At 44.6% G+C, this 13377-nt stretch overlaps 1 protein-coding gene across 1 annotated transcript in view; it reads left to right on the top strand.

The window, feature by feature from the left end:
- Nucleotides 1-13377, top strand: part of Dock8 (dedicator of cytokinesis 8) — a 100563-nt gene that overhangs the window by 21896 nt on the left and 65290 nt on the right. The window contains exons 4-5 of the mRNA XM_059253773.1: nt 6188-6311; nt 7919-8131. Of these exons, the coding sequence (XP_059109756.1) occupies nt 6188-6311; nt 7919-8131 (337 nt within the window). The remainder of the gene's footprint in view (nt 1-6187; nt 6312-7918; nt 8132-13377) is intronic.

Below are 13377 nucleotides of genomic sequence, written 5' to 3'. Positions count from 1 at the left end.
TATGACACACATTTGTTGTGCTGTCTGTCAAGGTGCTTCGCTTTCTTAAAGCATGGAGAGCAAGCCAGGCTCATCAGCCTACATGGTAACAAGCAGTAACCTGGCTGTGAACATCATCACGGCCTGCTCCAGACCTACTCTGTGGAGGCCCTAGTCAAGGACTTCTGCCAAGCCTTTGCCGGTGTGGCTAGAAACGGTCACCTCCTTCTGTGAGTTTTTAAAACATCTTGTTGACGTTTCTCCTGAAGCTTTTGTCACACTGTTCATGGAGTCCTAGTGACCTGTCTCAAGTGTCTTCGCTGTTAACTGTGCCGTCTTTTTCAGTAGCCTGACTTCCCTGAGGGCAGGTACAACTCTCAGCTGTAATTCTTAGGAATTATCCTTGGTATCTTATTCTCAAGAGAATTAAAGTTATAAACATTTGTTGAATGAGAGAATGAATTAAACTTAACAAGAAAATACCCATCTCATAGTTTAGACCATGGCTTTAGCAGTACACTAAAATTCTATATATTTATGAAGTAAGTGTCTGGACTTACAGTACATTCATTGACATTGCATGGGACAGTATTGTCACTGATGCTAATGATAACAGCTGGCATGTGATTATCTTTGTTGCTACCCTAGAAGCAGAACCTGGGGCAGGGATGCAGATGCATGTGGTTTTTAAGGGTGAGTCTTTAGGAAAAACCTGGAGAGGAGCCTATTGAGGATAGGGTCTCAGGTCATAGTTAGCCTTGGGCTGCAACAGTCTTGTGGAGAGAAAAGCCAGACTGTAAAATTGTCTGAAGTGTGGGACTGTTGTGTTCTGATACCAATCTTTATAGCTGCCATGGAGCCAAAGAGATAGGTTGGCATGGGGGACAGGAAGGAAAGATGAGCTGACAGTTCCTATGCTCACACAGCTGGAGAATTGGTGCATAGGTTGGTAAAGGGAACCCTATTGGAGCCCAGTCATTTTTACTGTGGTGCCACGTGCCTGGCATCTTGCTTTCCTTTTATTTGCAGATAACCTCAAATGTATAGAAAAATCGTAAATATAAACAAAGACCTCTTCCTAACCATTGACCGTGTGAGACCAAGTCCCTGACCTGCTTTTCCCATCATCCCCCCTACATTAGTGCATAATTGCTACAAACAAGGTCATTTTCCATTATAGTTGTCATATGACCCCCACATTCTGAAAATTAATATTTCATTACCACACAGTCCTCAGATTTCAGTTTTCATCAAATGGCTGAAGAATGGTCTTTGGAGAGAACAAAAGAATGTTCTTTGGAGAGCAGAAGAATCCAGTTCCAAATTGCACTCAACTGTCATACGTCCTTCGTCTTAATCATGCTGGAGGACCTTCTTAGTGTGTATTCTTACTTCCCTGCCTTTTGAGATTATGGGCCAGCTATTTTCTAGAATGTTCCCCTCTTCGGGTTTGTGATGATAGCCCATTCCTCATCATTCTCTTTCTATCAATGTGGAGCTATAATTTCCTCTTTCGTTGAGTGAGTTAATTCGTGTCTGTTGTTTATTTTGACGTCCAAATGCTCTTCAGTTTGACGGTCTCAGTCTCTCTGACTGGCACGTATGTCTTCTTTTTTGTTTGTTTGTTTGTTTTGTTTTTTGTTTTTGTTTGTTTGTTTGTTTGTTTGTTTTTTGAGACAGGGTTTCTCTGTGTAGCTTTGCGCCTTTCCTGGAACTCACTTGGTAGCCCAGGCTGGCCTCGAACTCACAGAGATCCGCCTGGCTCTGCCTCCCGAGTGCTGGGATTAAAGGCGTGGGCCACCACCGCCCGGCAACACGTATGTCTTCTTTAGATGGCCCCAGCAGTCATGGAAGACATCCTTGCTCTCTGACCCACAGTGTTCCAGGAACTCGTAGATTGTTCCTTCCTCCCCCAGAATTAGTCATGGCTCTCAGATGCCACTGCGCTTTAGTGGACAGTAGTGCTCCGCAGCCAAGTCATGTGTGAAGCATGCTCACTTTTGCTAAGGCATTGCTCCTCTAGGCCTTTCACTGAAGAGAGTGAAAACCATGAGTTCTTGCTGACATGTACACCCAGCTTCGTGGTGTCTGCTCTAGTGGTCTCCTTTTGGCATTTTAACTCCTTTCTCTGGAGAAATGTAGCTCCAGGTTTCTACTAAGTTGTTTGATTCTCCTGTATATACCATTGCCCACATTCTCCTCTACCCCAGTATCCCTCCTCCTCCTCCTCTTCTGGTCCTGACAACAGGCACACCATTCCTGCCTGGATAAGCCTTTCTTACCTTTCACTGACACAGTACCAGGATGTTCCTCCACAGGATGGAGCCTTGTCACCAAGCCCGAGTCTGACACCTTGTATCAGGTGTCCCTTCTAATAAATGCTTCTTCATTAGGCTCTGGCTTGGTGGTGACCATGTGCCAAGCTGCCCATGCTCTGACATCTTACACCATTTGCGTTCAGATTCACCACTTCATACGAACAGCACTTTCCATAATAAGTGCGTTCCTTACCCTGTCCTGGATTCAAGTTCCAGTTCTGAACTTCTAAGGCTACTTTCCACCTGGCTGCCGTGTTCCAATATACCTAAAGGCTTTAACACCTAATTGTATAGGAAGAAGAAGGAACGGGGAGAGTGTTTGAGAAACAGGAGGGAAAGTGGGGGAGAGAAGAAGGGAGAGGAGGGAAAAAGAAAGACAATTATTCTCTGATCTTCACAAATGTCCCTTAAAATGAACTTTAGTTCTCCTCTTTTCCACACCTGGGGAAAATGTGGCTCAGAGACGTGAGGCCACCTGCCCAGATCTGTCTCTCTTGACTAGTTCATAAGGAGCCAGCATCTGAACTCAGGCCCTTCCCACTCAAGAGCCAGAGTCTGCCTGCTGCACATTCTGGCCTCTAGAAAGAATGCTTTCGTGAAGTCTTTGGTCTTTGGGTGTTCCTGAGTGGGTAAGAAGGTGTTTAAGACAAAGCCCGGGGTTCTCCTGGGAAGCTGCAGGCTGTATTTATTCTGTGCCGACAGTCGTTCTCCCAGTCTGTCTGCTTTCCCGTCTTTCTCCGGTCTGCACACAGGCTCACTGGGACCTGGGCTTTGTTTAAGTCAGTTGCCAGGGTGGGGCGAGTAGACTGGGCTGCCTGGAGCCAGAGGCCCTGAGCCGGATGTCTTAGTACCTCCTCAGTGGTGGCTTCTTCCAGGCGGGCACTTCTGGAATGAGTCACCTCTCATGCTTGCCAGCCTCGGCCTCTCCTCAGCCAGCACTGCTACCCTTTCTTCCAAGGGGAGCACTGTGGCTTTCTGAGCTTTTAAGATGGGAGAGTGGATGCTTAGGGGTGTGAGGAGGGGAGAAAAGAGTCCTCTGACTCCAACATGGGCACACTAGTCTTACCGCTTTCCATAGCAAAAGTCACAAAGGCTGACAGCAATATCAGGCTAAAGTGTATATGTTATGAAATGAACTTCAGCATCAACCTCTAATTGATTCATTTGCCAATGCTTTGGGATCCTTGTAAAGAACTCCACAAGACAGTCTAGCAAAATGGAATAGGTGGGTGCATCTATTAGCATAAAACAAAAAAAAAAAGATGTGCATTCTATGCCCCCAAAAGGGTCTTTAGAAGAGCAAATTGGATTTTATTTTGTTTGCTATAGTATGTGGACTTTCATCATCAAATCAAAAATTCAATTCAGGAAAGACACCTTTGAATCCATGTCCATCCCTCACCCTGTGAAGAAACAGGCAGAGACATGACCTGAAGATGATGATGAAGGCAGGCACATATCTGTACTTGTGTGTCGTGTGCTAGTGTGTGCACTCACCTTTGTGTGTTTGTGTGTTTGTAAGTCAACACTCTTAGAAACAGGTGTAATGTATGAGACCGGGGTGGGGGTGTGTGTGGAAAAGGTAGGGAAGGGGGGGAGGGAGGCATGCTAATGTGGGTATAGTCCTAGTTGCTAAGTTGAATTTTTTTTTTTCCCTATGGCCCAAGTTTCCCTTGAAAAGGAGGTTGGAACTATTTTCTTCTGAATCAGTTCTCCTTGGGGCGGACAGTCCTACAAAAGTAACTGCAGGTTCCATTGTGGGGCTTAGAACTGCTTCTGAGGGGCTGGTGTTAGGGTTTAGTCTTGTTTTCCTGTTCACATAGGACTTTCCAGAGCTAATAACCACAGGGCCAGTGCATCTCATTGGGATCTAATTACAAAACAGTGCTTCTTACTTGCCTGTCTTTGCTACTACTTTGTTTACATTGTTTCCTCTTCTCGGATAGTAAATCACCCACAGTGTAGACACGTGGGTGAGGCCATGGACTAGATCACCCACGGCTCTTTTCATTTACTTGTGTATTTGTGAATGTGGGTATTTGTGTCCACAGAGATGAGAAGACAGCTTCCCGGGGTTGCGCCTCTCTCAAGCCATAAACCCTGGTGGCAAGCAGCAACCATCCAGCCATCTTGCTGCTCCCCTGCCCCAGCTTTTTTTTTTTCCTTTATGCATGAAGGAGGCCTGCCATCCCCCTCCATGTGGCTCCCTAGAGTTCTAAGGTTGAGAATAACTTTCAAGAAGTTGGCAGACTTAGGAAATCCCACACCAGGTCTTCTCCCAAAGAACTCTGTTAAAAGAAAGTAAATTTTGTAAAATAATGTTTTTCAGGTATAATCCACTCTTTATTTGCAACCTCAGAGCAACTAGAACCAAAAGAATTCTCTGAAATACTTAAAATAGTTATTATATCCAAGCAACTGTTTAAAACATTCCCGGGAATACTTTTGTCGTTGATGTCTTTGAACAATATGATATGTATTTTTAATTTTTGTTTGTTTTCAGCTGCTTAGGAACTTCAATTCAGAAATCATCATAGACACGTTTCTTGATTTTTTTGCTAGGCATTTATTCTTATGGCCATTTCCTTCTTTTTTAGTTCCTAATTCAGGGTGCTTTTCACCTTGCTTTATTACTGTAGATTGGGCTGGGCACACAGATGGCCAGGGGACCCTGATGCTGGCCAGTCACAGTAAGCCAGGCTCGCAATAGTTGCCAGGCTGGCTGCTCTTGCAGAGAGCTTCTGGAATGTTTGTCTCCTTTTCTCAAAACAAATTGTTTGTCTTTTGAGCACAGTAAAATCTAGAGACATCCTGACCTCCCTACCAAAGGCACTGGGGCGTCTCCTGCTTCCTTCATACAAAGCACTAACATGCCTTTGGTACCTGCTGTGTGTGTACCACTCTCTTCCTCCAGTGCCCTCCCTCTCCCAAAGTTAGGAGCTGTGTTTGACTCCTTGCTGGCCTTCCTACAGTTCTGGCTTTACCTCTTGGCCATTTGACCTGCCTAATAAATTCTCACCTCACTTGCATGTCCCTCTACCAACTTGTGTGGTCTTGACAATAACTGCAGAAAGCCCACCAATTAAGTGTGTATACACTTTGTAGCATGTTTTCCAAGAAGCCTCTCAGTCATTAAAAAAAAAAAAAACGAGGAATATACACATTGGTTTCTACGGTTATGAAATATCAACTTAGGGTTTTCGTGTTTCCCATCATGGTCTGTCTTCTCCAGTGATAGCCCTGGTGATTCTAATATAGACCTCTTTCATTGTGTGTGTGAATGAAAGAAAGAGACAGACAGAGTCAGAGACGGAGAGCACTCTGCCACTGACCCTGACCTATGTTCCCATCCCTTTGACAGAGCTGAAATGAAGTTCCCAGAGTGGGGCTATGAATGTTAGCAAAGAATGTTGGTCCGTACATCATTTTTGTATATTTTTTTCCTTAGCCATGTCCTGCTTTTCTTACTCATGATTAAGAACATTGATGTGGAGATGAAATGGCTTCCTCTATTTTTATCTTCAAACAGTTTCTATTTGCTGCTTCTACACATTGCTAGATTTATTTCAGCCTCTTACACTGTGGTCATAGTTGAGCTTCAGCTTGGAGCCAAGTGCCCCCCAGCTGAAATGACCGCACCTCTCCAGTGGCATTTTCCCAGGCCATTCCTGCCTTTCATAATGGGCCAGCCAGGAGGCAAGTTTGGAAGTCACGACAGCAGAGCCTTGTGTGAGGCTGGGTGCGTAATTAGATGGAAGCATCACAGATGTCCTCTGTTGAAGGTTCCTCTATGACTGTCTGCCATTATTTTTAATCTAATGCTTCTTCCTCTTTCTCCCTCCCTCCTGCTCCTCATCTCCTTCCCAATCAAATCATATCAACAATGAAAGAAACCAAGGAAGTTCAGAGTTTTGCAGCTTTAAAAAGACCGGATCACGGAGAGATTTTCACAAGACGCTTCAGAAACAGACGTTTGAGTCAGAAACTTTGGAGTGCAGTGAACCAGCCACTCAGGTATTTCCTATCAACAAACATGGTTGCCAGGTGACAGGGTGGTTCTGCCCAAGGCATGCTGTCAATTTTTAAGAAACTAGAATAAATGTAAGACTTGTAGAACATTCAAGGAGCAGGAACTCTACTGTCCGAGTCAGTGGCCATTTTCTTCAAATGGTTTGTAGCTGCAGAAATCAGTATTCAAATAGAAACCCCAAAGCACAGTGATTCAGATGGAAAAAGTGAAGGGCCTGGAGTTGGGGGAGACCTACAGTGGCCCCTCCCTATGAGAGCCAGGGTGATTCAATGCCTTCACTGTTGGATTGCCCAACCTTTCTTACTGGTCCCCTCACATCACCTCCCTGTCCCCAGGCCCTATCATTAACCTTTCTGGGTTATGGTTTTCTTCCCTGGAAACCAAGGATGGCACTAAGCATCTCATGGGGTTATGTGAGGAGTGAGTGAGTCAGAATGTGTAAAGACTTTAAGCAATGCCAGCTTCACTTATGCCAACAATGCCAGTACCCAATAAATGCTGGCTACTATTATTGCTGTTGCCATTATTTTCATAAAATGGTTACTTTATGATTCGATGCTGTATATACCCATGTCCACAGAAGCATTACTCCCTGTAGCCTAAAGATGGAAGCGGTCCAGGTATCCACTGTGGAAGAGTGGAGCATCAAATGTGGTTGCCTGGCAACTGGAGGGGAATGGTTTTGCAAGATGAAAAGAATCATGAAGTGGGACAATGAGCATAGTTGTACTAAAGTATGAATGTACTTAACTCTACCAAAAGATGGCTGAGAGGGTATGTTTTATGCTCTATGTATTTTACAGCAGAAATGTAGAGGAACTAGCAATGATCCAAACATTTTTTTTTTTTGCTTTTTTTAATGTTGGTGTGCTAGTCCGTCGAGCTCATGTTATGGGTGAGAATACAAACAGGTGAATGAGTCCCCCTGCAGCTGTAAACTTTTGCTTGAATAGCCAATGCAGTTTTGCTTTGTTGGTGCTTGCTCCTGGAACCATTACTAAAGTCCTGTGGTTACTTGTATGAGGCACCCAGCCTCACACAGGCCCTGCTGTAGTGACTAATTGTACCCCAACCCCACCTATCTTTATTTGTAAGCTTAACACTCAGCTTTAGAGTGGATATGTGTTTTTTGAAGGCTCCTTAGAGTTCATTTTATTTTCTAACCTCAAAACCCAAGCTCTGGGGTTGATTAGGAAAAGGTCTTTCTGTTCGCAGTCCAGGCTCCTTGTGCTATACCTTGTCCCAACTCTGTTTTGCTCCAGGCTGAGATGTGAGTGTGCTTCCTAAGAGACTTGGCTTCAGCCAGCAACTAATAGGAACACAGTGTCATTTCAAATCCTTGTTCAGGACTGGCTTGTCCAACTGATGCTTAATGACATGCTTCCAGGGAAAGAGCCTCTCACTTCAGGATAGTCCCACCAGGAAGCCAAGACCGGTTGTGTCAAGTCCTTAGTTTGTTAAAAACAAAACAAACAAAAAACCTCCTTGATTCTAGAGACCCTAGCTGGAGCAGCAGTCTTGAATCGTCCCCGAGCCTAGTTCTCATTTGTGCCCCTTGACCCTCAACAAGGTCAATTGTTTTCTCTAACAGACGGGACCCCGTCGCTTAAACGTGCTGTGTGATGTGTCTGGGAAGGGCCCCCTCACCACCTGTGACTTCGACCTCCGCAGCCTGCAGCCTGATGAGCGGCTGGAAAACCTGCTGCAGCTTGTGAGTGCCGAGGACTTTGAGAAGAAGAAAGAGGAGGCGCGCAAGACCAATCGGCAGGCTGAGATCTTTGCCCTGTATCCGTCCGTGGACGAGGTGGGTGCAGGTTTCCCTAGGGGAGAATATCAGTGACAACAGAAACTGGAAGTATTTTTCAGCTCTCTGCACTGCAGAGCCATTTACTGACCATCATACTGATGGGATGCTTATAACAATAACTAGAATTTTCATAGTGCTTTAATCCTCTAAACATTTCAAGGGTCTGTATACAGAGTCTCGCTCAGAGCCAACCATCCAATCAACCTGGGGATGTGTTTCACAACTCATCCATCAGAAACACATATTACTTAAAGCTTGGTGTTAAGATCCCCCCTCCACCAGGAGCCCCGATGAGCACATGGAAACACCTGCTTTGAGCATACTCTGGACAGAGGTAATCACAGCCATGCTCTCAGTATGTGAAGATTTAGAACCCCCTTTTCCCACCTCTTTATTCACTGAAGTTGGCCCAGAGTGATTTAGGCGTTGCCTGTAGTCACTTGCCGGAGCACCTTGGATGGCATGAGAGGTGGCCATCGTTGGAGCCTTATGTGCTTTGGCTCCTTGTTTTGTAGGATGTTTTCAGCCTTTACCTTTGCTTGTTGGGTTCCCTACACTTCCAGGGCTTGCTAGTACAGATAGCTCCTTTGTCTCTGCTGCTCTGCAAGTTTTATAGAAAGTTCTGTTGCAAGAACCAAGACCTGGGGGCTGGCGAGATAGTTCAGTGGACAAAGTGCTTGCTCTGCAGGCCTGGAGACCCTAGTTCCATCCCCGGAAGTCACATAAAAGTGGTAGGAGAGAACTGACTCCACAAAGTTGTCCTCTGAACTCTACCTACCCATTGTGGCACACACATGCCCAGGTCTACACATACAAACATGCACACACACAAAAATAATAAAAATGAGTAAGATCTGGGGAGATTTTGCATAAAAGGTAATGCACCTGTCTGTGGATATAAATCTTTGAGATTTGGTCCTCAGACCCAGCAAGACATCAGAAGGCCTGACCTGCCCTGCGCAGCTGCTTTTCCTGTGACCCAGCCCCCTTTGACTCACTTCCTACTGGTCTAGGAGGGGGACAACAGGAAGGAGATGCAGCCACAAGTCCGCTGTGGCAGTGTTATACAGGGCAGTGACCGGCTCATCATCCAGCCCACCCTTAGGAGGACGTAACGGGAAAGTGTCCCTCAAGCCCTTAGAATGCCTTTCCTAGAGTCGCATTTGTGGTTCCCCCAGTAACATGGCAGCTTACATTTAGGCCCCAGTTGCTCCTCTCTTATCTTTGTTTGCCAATAATCTTTCTTTCTTTCTTTCTTTTTTTTTTTTTTTTTTTTTTTTTGGTTTTTCAAGACAGGGTTTCTCTGTGTAGTTTTGGTGCCTGTCCTGGAACTCATTCTGTAGACCAGGCTGGCCTCAGAACTCACAGAGAACTCACCGAGATCCGCCTGGCTCGGCCTCCGGAGTGCTAGGATTAAAAGTGTGCACCACCACCACCCAGCATAATCTTGCTTTCTTATCTACTTATCTTAGTTGTAGTTTTATCTGAAGCCTCAAATCCTCTGAAGCAGATTAAAAGTTAATGTCTTGGGACCAGAAAGATGGAGCAGTGGGCAACGGTGTGTGTCACCAAGACAGATGACCGGAGTTTGATCCCCAGAACCCACAGGCTGGAGTGAGAGAACCAGCTCCAGAAGGTTCTCTGACTCCACCCACTCCTGCCCCCAGCACACACAAATATATAAATAAATGGATGGAAAAGTTAGAGAGCAAATGGATGCATTGGAAACAGGCTTGCTTACCATTAAATAAATCAGTGAGCAATCGGATGCATTGGAAACAGGCTTGCTTACCATTAAATAAATCAGTGTCTTGGGGCTGGGGAGCCAGCTCAGTGGGTGGAATGCTTGCTGCCCAGCGCCTGCATGAACACTACACACTGGCATTTACCTGTAACTCTAGCCCTGGGAGCAGAGATAGCGGGATCCTGGGGGCTCTGCCAGTCTAACCCAAATGGTGAGTTCCAGGTGGGAGGCTCTCCCTCAAAAATAAGGTAGTGAGGAAGACCCCTAATGGTGACCTGTGGCCCACCTGGGCAAGTACACACACACACACACACACACACACACACACACAAAGTGTCTTTCTTATATGGGGCATATAAAAAGTGTTTCATAGGAAGAAAATAGAAAGGAAGCAACTAAGACTTGTGGGTGAGAAGACAGATAAGAGAGAAAGATTGGTCAAAAGATATAAAGTTTCAGTTAAACTGGAGCACTGGATTTTACTGACTTATTTTACTGTATGATGACCACAATAAATGATAAGGTAGTATATATTTTTAAATTGTTAATAAAAATAAACTTAACTTTCTCACCACCAAATGAAAAGATAAATTGGCAAGGTATTGTATAAGAATCTTCTTACAGTGAATACATAAACATCACATTTTTTCCCATAAATATAATTTTATTAGCAATGTAAAATATTTATTTTAAAATAAGTTAGGAAGAATATGGGCCTTAATACCATCACCATATTTTGAATTAGAAACTAAAGATGGAAACATTTAAGCAATTTGTTCAAGATTTGGCAGATGAACTAAATTAGAAAGCAGGGGTCTGACAGTCCTCGTGTTTGCTGACATGCCCGTGCGTGAAGACCCAGTCACTAGCACACACCGCTGGAACAAGACAGTTCTTCTAACTTTTCAACCTTTATTCACAACATGAAGACTAAACAGTGAGATTTGTCAAGAAATATTAAATCTGACAGGTTTGGCCTCTACTTTCTTCCCTTTCTGCTCATCTCCATGGCGATGGGATGCTAAGTGTAGCGTAAGAGACCAAAGTGCCAGGTGGTGGTGGCACACGCCTTTAATCCCAGCACTCAGGAGGCAGAGGCAGGCTGATTGATCTCTGTGAGTTTGAGACCAGCCTGGGCTACAGAGCGAGATCCAAGACAGCCAGGTCTACACAGAGAAACCCTGTCAGGGGTGGGGGGGGTGGGGGGGGTGGGGGGTGGTGGGGGGGTGAGAGGGGGAGAGAGACTAAAGGGGACATCAGATGAGAGAAGAAAGTACAGGAAGGGAACAGGATGAGTCAGACATTCACCATCAGAGTCTTCTTAGATTGAATGGGAGGATTTCCAGTCTGATTCGATTCAAAGAATGAACCATGAACTGTTTTTAGGAGCGTTGTTTTATGGTTTTTGAGACAATGCAGAAATTCAGGTGGGGGCTGAAAGTTATATCTTAGCTCAGGTCCCAGTGGCCTACTTTTATTGAGTGGAGAGGAATGCTGTGTAATTACCAGGCCAGCTACTTGTAAACTGGAATGTGTAAAATGCTTGAGAGCCTCTACACCAGCCCTTTAATATTTTGAAGTTGTTCTCAAAGAAATCATGTTTGTGCTTGTTATTTGAACCTTAGCCAAGAAAGTCCTATGGAGCAGATGTGAATTCTACCTGCTCTGAGAGGATTATAAATGCTGATTTTTTAATGGCACACTAATAAGATTATTTTATGTTACCACTATTTTATTTCCCAATAAAGAACATTAGAAGGGCAGATCCTTTTGTTGAAATTTTAAGAGTCTGTAGAAAAGGCCAAAGTTGGATTCAGTTGCCAAGTTTTCACCATGCAAGCCCTTTCCTGATTCCGACTCTTCCTATGACAGGCTATTCTGTGTTAACCCCTCAAAGATGTCCCCCTTCACTCCACATCACAGAAGAGTTTGCTGCACAGTCTATAGGTTACAAGTGATGGACTCTAACTATAAAACAATTTTTAGAAGAGGAGGCAGGTACTCACTGGCCCTCATAGCCAAATCCCAGGAACTCAAATGTGGAGTTGGCCACTGGATCCGTGGGATCAACAAATCATGCTTTCTCCCTCCCTCTTTCTTTTATCTTAACACCACACACACACACACACACACACACACACACACACACACACAAACACACACACACACACTCATATGCACACACATAAACCACATACATGTGTATACACACATAGATTCATACACACATATAACACACACATACACCTATACTATACATACACACACATACACAAACACACAAAAACTCATATGCACACACATACCCCCACACATAAACTGCATACATGTGTATACACACATAAACACATCCACATATGCATATACACACATAGATACACATACACACATAGATACACATAAACACATATACATTCCAGGATGATGAAAACCTCAGGAATCCACTAAAGCATCCATTTTTTCCCTCTGCTACTTGGGTTTTATCTTTTATTTCTGATAAATGTGAAGCCTCAATAAATTCAGTTACAGGAAGCCTAGGACATACTTTATCCAAATGTATGAATAGGAACCTTGTTTAGATCCTGATTTACCAAACTGGCACAAAATATTTAGTGACACTATGAAATTATAGTTAGTTTTTAGGTCAATGTTATTATTCTTGTTTTTAAAAGTCCCCATGTGTACTAAAATACTTGCAAATGAAGCTGTATGATGTGTGTGAACTTGCTTTTAAATAATTCAGTATTAAGTGTGGAGAATTGGCCAGGGGGCATACAGAAACGGGGCCTGAGCTGAAATTGTTGGTGCCGAGTGTGCATAAATGGTGGTTCACTTTATTAGTCTATCTGCTTTGACATATGTGTAAAATTTCCTCAACTAGAGCTTATTTCAAAGAAGATTCTAAAAGTTCTAATTCAAACCAAAGCAACTATTAGAAATACTAGTAAGTGGGTCGTCCCTGTGGAGGTGTCTGCTCTGGTAATCATGGAAGTCCCAGCTTACCCTTCAGGACTCCGGCTCGGCTCCTTAGAAGGGAAGCCAGGAGTGCCACCAGCAAGATGCCACCTGGGCCCTCAGTGATGGGAACTGTGGGGTGGGGGCGGGGGGGGGGGGCCGGGAGGAGGCTGTGAGGAGGGAGGGGAACGCTGTGAGGAGGGAGGGTGGAGCGGTGGGGAGTTCCCCACTTGGAGCATCCCACCACACTGGGTAGAGAGTTACCATGAGGTGACAGCTGCCGTTGGCACACAAGCAAGCACCCCAACAAGCACACAGAGAAAATATAAATGTTTAAAAAAAAAAATTTTAAAAAGACCTGGAAAGAGAATTGTTCTGAATATGTTTGGAGCTTCCGAGGGGGAGGAAGACCAGAGCTGTGGATTTTTGCAGTGCCGTCTGGTTAGATGTTACTAAGCCACGGCCGTGTTTGCATTTCCTTCCTCCCCGCATAACCCCCAGGCTCTTTCTCTTAAATGCTCCTTTTCCGAGAGGAGAAAACGTT

This window comes from Peromyscus eremicus, chromosome 1 (genome assembly GCF_949786415.1).
Source record: "Peromyscus eremicus chromosome 1, PerEre_H2_v1, whole genome shotgun sequence".
NCBI classification, from domain to species: Eukaryota; Metazoa; Chordata; class Mammalia; order Rodentia; family Cricetidae; genus Peromyscus; species Peromyscus eremicus.
Note: the sequence above shows the minus strand (reverse complement) of the source record. Positions and strands in the feature narration are given on the sequence as shown.